Source organism: Salvelinus namaycush, chromosome 1 (genome assembly GCF_016432855.1).
Source record: "Salvelinus namaycush isolate Seneca chromosome 1, SaNama_1.0, whole genome shotgun sequence".
NCBI classification, from domain to species: Eukaryota; Metazoa; Chordata; class Actinopteri; order Salmoniformes; family Salmonidae; genus Salvelinus; species Salvelinus namaycush.
Genome location: NC_052307.1, coordinates 74,826,009 through 74,838,387, shown reverse-complemented (window position 1 = coordinate 74,838,387; position 12,379 = coordinate 74,826,009). Strand labels below are relative to the sequence as shown.

The 12,379-nt window shown below is 48.5% G+C and overlaps 1 protein-coding gene across 1 annotated transcript in view; it reads left to right on the top strand.

The window, feature by feature from the left end:
* Positions 1-12,379, top strand: part of LOC120052951 (dmX-like protein 2) — an 88,735-nt gene that overhangs the window by 42,012 nt on the left and 34,344 nt on the right. Inside the window, exons 25-34 of the mRNA XM_039000197.1 lie at positions 479-648; positions 738-835; positions 1,045-1,210; positions 5,534-5,798; positions 6,175-6,377; positions 7,289-7,687; positions 9,585-9,767; positions 10,165-10,470; positions 11,897-12,088; positions 12,275-12,351. Of these exons, the coding sequence (XP_038856125.1) occupies positions 479-648; positions 738-835; positions 1,045-1,210; positions 5,534-5,798; positions 6,175-6,377; positions 7,289-7,687; positions 9,585-9,767; positions 10,165-10,470; positions 11,897-12,088; positions 12,275-12,351 (2,059 nt within the window). The remainder of the gene's footprint in view (positions 1-478; positions 649-737; positions 836-1,044; positions 1,211-5,533; positions 5,799-6,174; positions 6,378-7,288; positions 7,688-9,584; positions 9,768-10,164; positions 10,471-11,896; positions 12,089-12,274; positions 12,352-12,379) is intronic.

Below are 12,379 nucleotides of genomic sequence, written 5' to 3'. Positions count from 1 at the left end.
TCTCTGGGCCCTGTTCCCTCCCAGGTTCAGATACGTTGTCTCTCTCTGGGCCCTGTTCCCTCCCAGGTTCAGATATGTTGTCTCTCTCTGGGCCCTGTTCCCTCCCAGGTTCAGATATGTTGTCTCTCTCTGGGCCCTGTTCCCTCCCAGGTCCAGATATGTTGTCTCTCTCTGGGCCCTGTTCCCTCCCAGGTCCAGATATGTTGTCTCTCTCTGGGCCCTGTTCCCTCCCAGGTCCAGATATGTTGTCTCTCTCTGGGCCCTGTTCCCTCCCAGGTCCAGATATGCTGTCTCTCTCTGGGCCCTGTTCCTCCCAGGTCCAGATATGTTGTCTCTCTCTGGGCCCTGTTCCTCCCAGGTCCAGATATGTTGTCTCTCTGGGCCCTGTTCCTCCCAGGTCCAGATATGTTGTCTCTCTCTGGGCCCTGTTCCCTCCCTTTTCTCTCCTCTCTGAACACAGTCACCTGTCTGCCCCCAGGTCTGTCTACGTGTCACTTTGCGTGGGCGTTCCACTCAGAGGCTGAGGAGGAGATGTTGAATATGATCCCGGCCATGCAGAGAGGAGACCCTCAGTGGTCTGAGCTACGGGCTGTAGGGGTGGGCTGGTGGATCCGCAACATCAACACACTACGCAGGATGGTGGAGAAGGTACGGGACGGTGTGGTGTGGCCTGAACTCCTATCATTGATTGATTGATTGGTTGGTCTTCATGGTTTGATTGGTTGATCTGTGTGTAGGTGGGTAAAGCAGCGTTCCAGAGGAACAACGATCCTTTAGATGCGGCTCTGTTCTACCTGGCCACGAAGAAGAAGGCTGTTCTCTGGGGCCTGTTCAGGTAACACCTGGAACACACTTGGACCTCTAGCCTGATCCCAGATCAGTTTGTGTTGTCTCACCTTTTTGTTTAGTTATTCACCTCTCCTGGACTTTTCTTTAAAATCCACATGTTATGTTTTTCCATGTGTCAGAATGCAATTACATGAATCATGTACAGCAGGTAAATAATGCATATTATATTCTCCTCCTCTTCCTCCTCTCCTCTAGGTCTCAGCGTGATGAGAAGATGACAGTGTTCTTTAAGAATAACTTCAGTGAGGACCGCTGGCGTAAAGCAGCTCTGAAGAACGCTTTCTCTCTGCTGGGGAAACAGCGCTTTGAACAGGCTGCTGCCTTCTTCCTGCTGGCTGGCTCCCTGAAAGACGCCGTCGAGGTCCGGAAACACACACACACACACACACACACACAGACACACACAGACACACACACACACACACACACACACACACAGACACACACAGACACACAGACAGAGAGTCTGTTCCTAGTTTAGACCTACTTCAGCTGCACCTCTATTGTGTCTGTTGTGACATCGTCCTCGCCATGGAAACCTGTCACAGACCAATGTTTATGGAAGTCAACTAGGAGGTGTGTCAATGACGTGAGACTCTACAGCTGTGTGTGTGAATACTCTAGTCTAAACCTGAAAGATAAGGTCATGGAGATGGTTAGCTACGTAAATGTTGGGGTTACTTTACCTTGGGCTGAGGGTGCAACAGAACAGTCTCACTCTCAACATGCTGATAGCAGGACCCTGCCTAGAGGGGGAATGGGTTCCTACTGTAAGTGTTTGGGGATAGTTTACCAGACAGTCGGTTCAGAAGGGCATCATTGAGAGAACACTAGATCACACGTTCATCATTTGTCTGTCTTAGCCATGAGTCTTACTGTTATGTCAGTTTTAGCAAACAGTCTAAACCTTGAACCTTGATTTGCCGTTGAACAGCGTTTTTAGTCCAGCAGGAGACAGACCCTGAATACATCTATGGTTGTCAGGTTTCTTAGTAAGTCTATGTTATAAACCCTGCACATGCAGAACCTGCTTGATGTGTGGACAGTGCCTGGTGTGGCTTCTCATCTCCTCTACTCTAACTGTCCTCTACTCGAACTGTCCTCTACTCTAACTGTCCCCTCCTCTAACTGTCCCCTCCTCTAACTGTCCCCTCCTCTAACTGTCCCCTCCTCTAACTGTCCTCTACTCTAACTGTCCCCTCCTCTAACTGTCCCCTCCTCTAACTGTCCCCTCCTCTAACTGTCCCCTCCTCTGTCACTTACTTACTAGGCCTTTACAGTAGCTTGCGAAAGTATTCACCCCCCTTGGCATTTTTCCTATTTTGTTGTCTTACAACCTGGAATTAAAATAGATTTTGGGGGGGGTTGTATCATTTGATTTACACAACGTGCCAACCACTTTGAAGATGACATTTTTTTTTTTATTGTGAAACAAACAAGAAATAAGACCAAAAAACTGAGAACTTGAGCTTGCATAACTATTCACCCCCTCCAAAGTCGATACTTTGTAAAGCCACCTTTTGCAGCAATTACAGCTGCAAGTCTCTTGGGATATGTCTTTGACTAGGCCATTCCAAGACATTTAAATGTTTCCCTTAAACCACTCGAGTGTTGCTTTAGCAGTATGCTTAGGGCCAATGTCCTGCTGGAAGGTGAACCTCTGTCCCAGTCTCTAATCTCTGGAATACTGAAACAGGTTTCCCTCAATAATTTCTATGTATTTAGCGCCATCCAGCATTCCTTCAATTCTGACCAGTTGCCCAGTCCCTGCCGATGAAGAACATCCCCAAAGCATGATGCTGCCACCACCATGCTTCACTGTGGGGATGGTGTTCTCAGGGTGATGAGAGGTGTTTGTGCTGACATAGCATTTTCCTTGATAGCCAAAAAGCTTAATTTTAGTCTCATCTGACCAGAGCACCTTCTTCCATATGTTTGGGGAGTCTCCCACATTCCTTTTGGCGAACATTAAACATGTTTGCTTATTTTTTTCTTTAAGCATTGGCTTTTTTCTGGCCTGGCCACTCTTCCGTTAAGCCCAGCTCTGTGGCGTGTACAGCTTAGGGGTCCTATGGACAGATACTCCAATCTCTGCTGTGGAGCTTTGCAGCTCTTTCGGGGTTATCTTTTGTCTCTTTGTTGCCTCTCTGATTAATGCCCTCCTTGCCTGGTCTGTGAGTTTTGGTGGGCGGCCCTCTCTTGGCAGGTGGTGCCATATTCTTTCCATTTTTTAATAATGGATTTAATGGTGCTCCGTGGGATGCTCAAAGTTTCTGATATTTTTTTATAACCCAACCCTGATCTGTACTTCTCCACAACTTTGTCCCTGACCTGTTTGGAGAGCTCCTTGGTCTTCATGGTGCTGCTTGCTTAGTTGTGTTGCAAGACTCTGGGGCCTTTCTGAACAGGTGTGTGTGTGTATATACACTGCTCAAAAAAATAAAGGGAACACTTAAACAACACAATGTAACTCCAAGTCAATCACACTTCTGTGAAATCAAACTGTCTACTTAGGAAGCAACACTGATTGACAATATATTTCACATGCTGTTGTGCAAATGGAATAGACAAAAGGTGGAAATTATAGGCAATTAGCAAGACACCCCCAATAAAGGAGTGATTCTGCAGGTGGTGACCACAGACCACTTCTCAGTTCCTATGCTTCCTGGCTGATGTTTTGGTCACTTTTGAATGCTGGCGGTGCTCTCACTCTAGTGGTAGCATGAGACGGAGTCTACAACCCACACAAGTGGCTCAGGTAGTGCAGCTCATCCAGGATGGCACATCAATGCGAGCTGTGGCAAGAAGGTTTGCTGTGTCTGTCAGCGTAGTGTCCAGAGCATGGAGGCGCTACCAGGAGACAGGCCAGTACATCAGGAGACGTGGAGGAGGCCGTAGGAGGGCAACAACCCAGCAGCAGGACCGCTACCTCCGCCTTTGAGCAGGAGGAGCACTGCCAGAGCCCTGCAAAATGACCTCCAGCAGGCCACAAATGTGCATGTGTCTGCTCAAACGGTCAGAAACAGACTCCATGAGGGTGGTATGAGGGCCCGACGTCCACAGGTGGGGGTCGTGCTTACAGCCCAACACCGTGCAGGACGTTTGGCATTTGCCAGAGAACACCAAGATTGGCAAATTCGCCACTGGCGCCCTGTGCTCTTCACAGATGAAAGCAGGTTCACACTGAGCACATGAGCACATGTGACAGACGTGACAGAGTCTGGAGACGCCGTGGAGAACGTTCTGCTGCCTGCAACATCCTCCAGCATGACCGGTTTGGCGGTGGGTCAGTCATGGTGTGGGGTGGCATTTCTTTGTGGGGCCGCACAGCCCTCCATGTGCTCGCCAGAGGTAGCCTGACTGCCATTAGGTACCGAGATGAGATACTCAGAGCCCTTGTGAGACCATATCCTGACACATGCACATTTGTGGCCTGCTGGAGGTCATTTTGCAGGGCTCTGGCAGTGCTCCTCCTTGCACAAAGGCGGAGGTAGCGGTCCTGCTGCTGGGTTTTTGCCCTCCTACGGCCTCCTCCACATCTCCTGATGTACTGGCCTGTCTCCTGGTAGCGCCTCCATGCTCTGGACACTACGCTGACAGACACAGCAAACCTTCTTGCCACAGCTCGCATTGATGTGCCATCCTGGATGAGCTGCACTACCTGAGCCACTTGTGTGGGTTGTAGACTCCGTCTCATGCTACCACTAGAGTAAGAGCACCGCCAGCATTCAAAAGTGACCAAAACATCAGCCAGGAAGCATAGGAACTGAGAAGTGTGTGGTCACCACCTGCAGAACCACTCCTTTATTGGGGGTGTCTTGCTAATTGCCTATAATTTCCACCTTTTGTCTATTCCATTTGCACAACAGCATGTGAAATTTATTGTCAATCAGTGTTGCTTCCTAAGTGGACAGTTTGATTTCACAGAAGTGTGATTGACTTGGAGTTACATTGTGTTGTTTAAGTGTTCCCTTTATTTTTTTGAGCAGTGTATATATATATACTGCGATCATGTGACAGATCATGTGACACTTAGATTGCACACAGGTGGACTTTATTTAACTAATTATGTGAATTATGAAGGTAATTGGTTGCACTAGATCTTATTTAGGGGCTTCATCGCAAAGAGGGTGAAAACATATGCACGCACCACACACCACTTTTCAGTTTTAATTTTAATTTTATTTTTTGAAACAAGTAATTTTTTTCATTTCACTTGATCAATTTGGACTATTTTGTGTATGTCCATTACATGAAATCCAAATAAAAATCAATTTAAATCCATTTTGTAATGGAACAAAATAGGAATAATGCCAAGGGGTTGAATACTTTTGCAAGGCACTGTATATTCCTTATGGAACACAGGCCAACTTTAACTTTCCTCTACTCTAACTGTACTGTCCTCTTTCTCCTCTACTCTAACTGTGTTCTACTCTAACTGTGCTGTCCTCTTTCTCCTCTCCTGTAACTGTCCTCTCCTCTAACTGTGCTGTCCTCTTTCTCCTCTACTCTAACTGTCCTCTACTCTAACTGTGTTCTACTCTAACTGTGCTGTCCTCTTTCTCCTCTCCTGTAACTGTCCTCTCCTCTAACTGTGCTGTCCTCTTTCTCCTCTCCTGTAACTGTCCTCTCCTCTAACTGTACTGTCCTCTTTCTCCTCTCCTGTAACTGTCCTCTCCTCTAGGTGTGCTTGGAGAAGATGGAAGATATCCAGTTGGCCATGGTAGTAGCCAGGCTGTACGAGGCCGACTATGAGAGCAGTTCCACCTGCCAAGCCATCCTGTATGAGAAGGTTTTGGGCTGCCAGAGGAATGGGTCGAGGTACCACTGCACCAAACTACACCCGGACCCATTCCTACGCAGCATAGCCTTCTGGATCATGAAGGACTACACCAAGGCCCTGGGCACACTGCTAGAGTGCATCCCCAAAGAGGATGATGAGAACCCAGGTGATCAGCATGGTGGTAGATCACACCCTCAGAGAGGACAGGGATGTTTCAGCTGAGAGCTGATGCTATATTCTAACTGTATTGATTTGCATTGACCTCTATCTACCTCTTACTTTCTCCCTCCCCTTCTCTCCCCCTCCCTCCCCCTTCTCTCCCCCTCCCTCTCCCTCCCTCCCCCTCCTCCTCCCTCTCTCTCCCTCCCCCTCCCCTCCTCTCTCCCTCCCTCCCGTCCTCTCTCCCTCCCTCCCCTCCCCTCCTCTCTCCCTCCCCTCCCCTCCTCTCTCCCTCCCCTCCCCTCCTCTCTCCCTCCCTCCCCCTCCCCTCTCCCTCCCCTCCCCTCTCTCCCTCCTTTTTTCCCTCTCTAACCCCCCCCCAGATGTGATGGTGAAGTCGTGTAACCCGGTGGTATTTAGTTTCTATAACTACCTGAGGACACACCCCCTGATCATCCGCCGCCACTACGCGTCCCCTGAGGGGGCTGTGACATCACTAGGCCTCACCTCGGAGAAGAGCAGCGTCGACGAGATCAACCTCATCGAACGCAAACTCTTCTTCACCACCGCCAACGCACACTTCAAGGTCTTTTGATTTGTTTTAATCAATCATTTAATAACACAATTCAACCACACGTGGATACAATGCATTTAGAAGCATCGGAGATAACACAAAGTTGACAACTTAAAGGTTCATTGTATTATACCTGTACAGTCGTGGCCAAAAGTTTTGAGAATGACACCTCTGTTTGTATGATGGCAATTTGCATATACTCCAGAATGTTATGAAGAGTGATCAGATGAATTGCAATTAATTGCAAAGTCCCTGGCACGACTGTAGTATAGTACTTATTATAAAGTGTAATGTGGCACGGCATTAAAAACAGTAGTCATTGTATACTAACAGTATTTTAAGATTAGTATCATTTTTATCTCACCTTTAATAAATACAGGATACGTTAATTAATCTAAAAGTAATGTTACTAATAAGGAGATATATTGGGGGTAAGGCCCTGCTATAGACTAGTGTCCTGTCCAGGGGGTGTACTGTACATCAAGCTGCCTCACCATACAGAAACAGGAGATAGACTAGTGTCCTGTCCAGGGGGTGTACTGTACATCAAGCTGCCTCACCATACAGAAACAGGAGATAGACTAGTGTCCTGTCCAGGGGGTGTACTGTACATCAAGCTGCCTCACCATACAGAAACAGGAGATAGACTAGTGTCCTGTCCAGGGGGTGTACTGTACATCAAGCTGCCTCACCATACAGAAACAGGAGATAGACTAGTGTCCTGTCCAGGGGGTGTACTGTACATCAAGCTGCTTCACCATACAGAAACAGGAGATAGACTAGTGTCCTGTCCAGGGGGTGTACTGTACATCAAGCTGCCTCACCATACAGAAACAGGAGGCTCCTGCCATGTGAGCCATTTCGGCTCGTGGAAGGCTACTTACTAATGTTACTAATTGGTGTTATTCTGTTTTCTAATAAAGGTGGGCTGTCCAGTGCTTGCCCTGGAGGTGCTCTCTAAGATCCCCAAGGTGACCAAGAAGTCAGTCTCCTCGTCCCCCCTAAGTAAAGGCTCTTCCATGGCCAACGTCAGCTCTAGCCTGCCTCTGGAGAATGGGAACCAGGGGGCCCTAGACTGGGCCTCTCCTGCCCCAGTTAAGGCCAATCCTGCCTGGGGTACAGAGGAGAGCTCAGCCACACTGGACTGGAGCCAGCCTCTGGTCAAAGTGGAGGACGATGGACTGCAGCTGGACTGGGGAGATGATAAGAACGATGATGAAGCTGATGGTGGTCTGACAATGAAGAAGACTGATGTGGAGACCAAAGCTGATGAGGGGTCTGGGGGGGTGAGACCACCTGGGCTGCAGAGAGAGGACTCTCAGGTAGGGCTGGCGACATCATCAATATAACCACTAGTCAATATAACCACTAGTCAGTATAACCACTAGTCAGTATAACCACTAGTCAGTATAACCACTAGTCAGTATAACCACTCGTCAGTATAACCACTCGTCAGTATAACCACTCGTCAGTATAACCACTCGTCAGTATAACCACTCGTCAATGTAACCACTCGTCAGTGTAACCACCCGTCAGTGTAACCACCCGTCAGTGTAACCACCCGTCAGTGTAACCACCCGTCAGTGTAACCACCCGTCAGTGTAACCACTAGTCAGTGTAACCACTAGTCAATGTAACCACCGTCAATGTAACCACTAGTCAGTATAACCACTAGTCAGTATAACCACTAGTCAGTATAACCACTAGTCAGCATAACCACTAGTCAGCATAACCACTAGTCAATATAACCACTAGTCAGTATAACCACGAGTCAGTATAACCACGAGTCAGTATAACCACGAGTCAGTATAACCACGAGTCAGTATAACCACGAGTCAGTATAACCACAACCACTAGTCAATATAACCACTAGTCAGTATAACCACGAGTCAGTATAACCACTAGTCAGTATAACCACTAGTCAGTATAACCACTAGTCAGTATAACCACTAGTCAGTATAACCACTCGTCAGTGTAACCACTAGTCAATGTAACCACTAGTCAGTGTAACCACTAGTCAATATAACCACGAGTCAGTATAACCACGAGTCAGTGTAACCACGAGTCAGTGTAACCACGAGTCAGTGTAACCACGAGTCAGTGTAACCACGAGTCAGTGTAACCACGAGTCAGTGTAACCACGAGTCAGTATAACCACGAGTCAGTATAACCACAACCACTAGTCAATATAACCACTAGTCAGTGTAACCACTAGTCAGTGTAACCACTCGTCAGTGTAACCACTCGTCAGTGTAACCACTCGTCAGTGTAACCACTCGTCAGTGTAACCACCCGTCAGTGTAACCACCAGTCAGTATATTACCACCAGTCAGTATATTACCACCAGTCAGTATATTACCACCAGTCAGTATATTACCACCAGTCAGTATATTACCACCAGTCAGTATATTACCACCAGTCAGTATATTACCACTAGTCAGCATAACCACTAGTCAATATAACCACTAGTCAGCATAACCACGAGTCAGCATAACCACGAGTCAGCATAACCACGAGTCAGCATAACCACGAGTCAGCATAACCACTAGTCAGTATAACCACTAGTCAGTATAACCACGAGTCAGCACAACCACGAGTCAGCACAACCACGAGTCAGCACAACCACGAGTCAGCACAACCACGAGTCAGCACAACCACGAGTCAGCACAACCACGAGTCAGCACAACCACGAGTCAGTACAACCACGAGTCAGTACAACCACGAGTCAGTACAACCACGAGTCAGTATAACCACGAGTCAGTATAACCACTAGTCAGTATAACCACTAGTCAGTATAACCACTAGTCAGTATAACCACGAGTCAGTATAACCACGAGTCAGTATAACCACTAGTCAGTATAACCACTAGTCAGTATAACCACGAGTTAATATAACCACTAGTCAGTATAACCACTAGTCAGTATAATTGACTGTTGAGATTACTTTAAGAGAAAACCAAGTTGATACATAAGCTTTGTGATAGTGGAAAAAGTAGTGTTGTGTTTTCCTTGTCTGTTAACGTATCATCCAAAAAGATCATTTCATTTTTTTAACACGATAAAGAACTTTCTTGTTTATTGAAAATATCTAATGTATCAGTCTAGTTATTAAAAATGTGATTTTTCTGTAAGAGTATTATATAGGTATGATACTGTTAATATAGAGTGATTATGCCAGTAGTTAAGTGCTAGATATTTCCAGAACCATCTCTGCTCTCAGGGTGAGTCTGAGGTGGACGTGATCGCAGAGCAGCTGAAGTTCCGAGCGTGTCTGAAGATTCTGATGACAGAGCTCAGGACGCTAGCTACGGGCTATGAGGTGGACGGGGGGAAGCTGCGCTTTCAGCTCTACAGCTGGTTAGAGAAGGAGATAGGAGCCATGCACCGTATCTGCAACTACAAGGTACACACACACACACATACACACACACACATACACACACACACATACACACACACACACACACACACACACACACACACACACACACACACACACACACTTCATCTGCAACTACAAGGTACACACACACACACACACTTCATCTGCCACTACAAGGTACACACACACACACACACACTTCATCTGCAACTACAAGGTACACACACACACACACACACACACACACACACACACACACACACACACACACACACACACACACACACACACACACACACACTTCATCTGCCACTAAAAGGTACACACACACTGCATCTGCAGTATTTCCTGTAACTGTTACTGCTACAGTACCATAACAGCTTCAAGATCAAACCCTCTGTCCTCTTCTCTTCTTCAGGTGGCGGGGAAGGAGGAGAGCCAGGAGCTGGAGAGATGGGAGGATGGAGGAGGAGTAGAGGACGTGTTTGAGGAGTCCCTGGGGGGTGGCGGGGGTACGGAGGCAGGGGCGTATGAGCGCCACCAGCTGGGGCGTAGGCGTCTCGCAGCCAAGCAGCTTCATGCTGAGAGGAGGAAGGCGTGGCTAAGGAAGAACCAGGCTCTGCTCCGGGTCTTCCTGTCCTACTGCAGCCTGCACGGCGCCAAGGGAGGGGGGGTCACCTCGGTACGCATGGAGCTCATCTTTCTGCTGCAAGAGAGCCAGCAGGTAGGTGCTGAAGAAACACACACACATGTCAGACATACACTCTCTCTCTGTCTCTCTCGCTCTGTCTTTCTCTCTCTGTCTCTCTCTCTCTGTCTCTCACTCTGTCTCTGTCTCTCTCTCTGTCTCTCACTCTGTCTCTGTCTCTCTGTCTCTCTCTCGCGCTCTCTCTCTCTCTCACTCTGTCTCTGTCTCTCTCACTCTGTCTCTGTCTCTCTGTCTCTCTGTCTCACTCTCACTCTGTCTCTGTCTCACTCTCACTCTGTCTCTGTCTCTCTGTCTCTGTCTCTCTCTCTCTCTCTCGCTCTCTCTCTCTCTCTCTCTCTCGCTCTGTCTCTCGCTCTGTCTCTCGCTCTGTCTCTCGCTCTGTCTCTCGCTCTGTCTCTCGCTCTGTCTCTCGCTCTGTCTCTCGCTCTGTCTCTCGCTCTGTCTCTCGCTCGCTCTGTCTCTCGCTCGCTCTGTCTCTCGCTCGCTCGCTCTGTCTCTCGCTCGCTCTCTCTCGCTCTCGCTCTGTCTCGCTCGCTCTCTCTCTCGCTCGCTCTGTCTCGCTCGCTCTGTCTCGCTCGCTCTGTCTCGCTCGCTCTGTCTCGCTCGCTCTGTCTCGCTCGCTCTGTCTCGCTCGCTCTGTCTCGCTCGCTCTGTCTCGCTCGCTCTCTCTCTGTCTCTCTCTCTGTCTCTCGCTCTCTCTCTCGCTCTGTCTCTCGCTCTGTCTCTCGCTCTCTCTCACGCTCTCACTCTCTCACGCTCTCACTCTCTTTCGCTCGCTCGCTCTCTCACTCTCTCTCGCACTCTCTCTCACTCTCCCACTCTCTCTCGCACTCTCTCTCACTCTCTCACTCTCTCACGCTCTCTCTCTCTCACTCTCTCTTTGTCTCTCTCGCTCTCTCTCTCTCACTCTCTCTGTCTCTCTCGATCTCTCTCTCTCTCTCTCTCTCTCTCTCTCTCTCTCTCTCACTCTCTCGCTCTCACTCTCTCTCTCTCTCTCTCTCTCTCTCTCTCTCTCTCTCTCGCTCTCTCTCTCTCACTCTCTCTGTCTCTCTCGATCTCTCTCTCACTCTCTCTGTCTCTCTCGATCTCTCTCTCACTCTCTCTCTCACTCTCTCTCTCTCTCTCTCTCGCTCTCTCTCGCTCTCACTCTCTCTCTCTCACTCTCTCGCTCTCTCACTCTCTCGCTCTTTCTCACTCTCTCGCTCTTTCTCACTCTCTCTCTCTCACTCTCTCACTCTCTCTCTCTCACTCTCTTTCACTCTCGCTCTTTCTCACTCTCTCGCTCTTTCTCACTCTCTCGCTCTCTCACATCTCTCACTCTCTCTCTTTGTCTCTCTCGCTCTCTCTCTCTCTCTCTCCGTATCACCTCTGATATATTCTTGCTCTTTTCTTCCTCTTGTCTCTCCCTTCTCTTATTCTCCCCTCTCCTCCCCTCCTCCAGGAGACTACAGTGAAACAGCTCCAGTCCCCCCTGCCCCTCCCCACCACCCTCCCCCTCCTCTCAGCCAGTATCGCCACCACCAAGACGGTGATCTCCAACCCTGTGCTCCACCTCAGCAACCACATCCATGACATCCTTCACACCATCACACAGATGGAGCTGCCTCCACACCCTGAACTCATGGACGACAGGGTATGTATGGGTCTGTTAGTATGACAAACTAAACACACATTTAAAACATACACTACTTAATTGCCAACAGAAATGATTGTCACAAGGAGTCTTCATTCAAAGATAAATCCCCACACAGCAGACTTTCTTTCATAGTCTCATGTTGGCTTTTCATCTAGAAATGGTTTCTCTCTCTCACCTCTCCAGGTGAATCTCCTGCACACCCTGGCTGCCTCTCTGTCTGCCTGCATCTATCAAGCCCTGTGTGACAGCCATAGCTACAGGTACACACACACACACGTACACGCACAC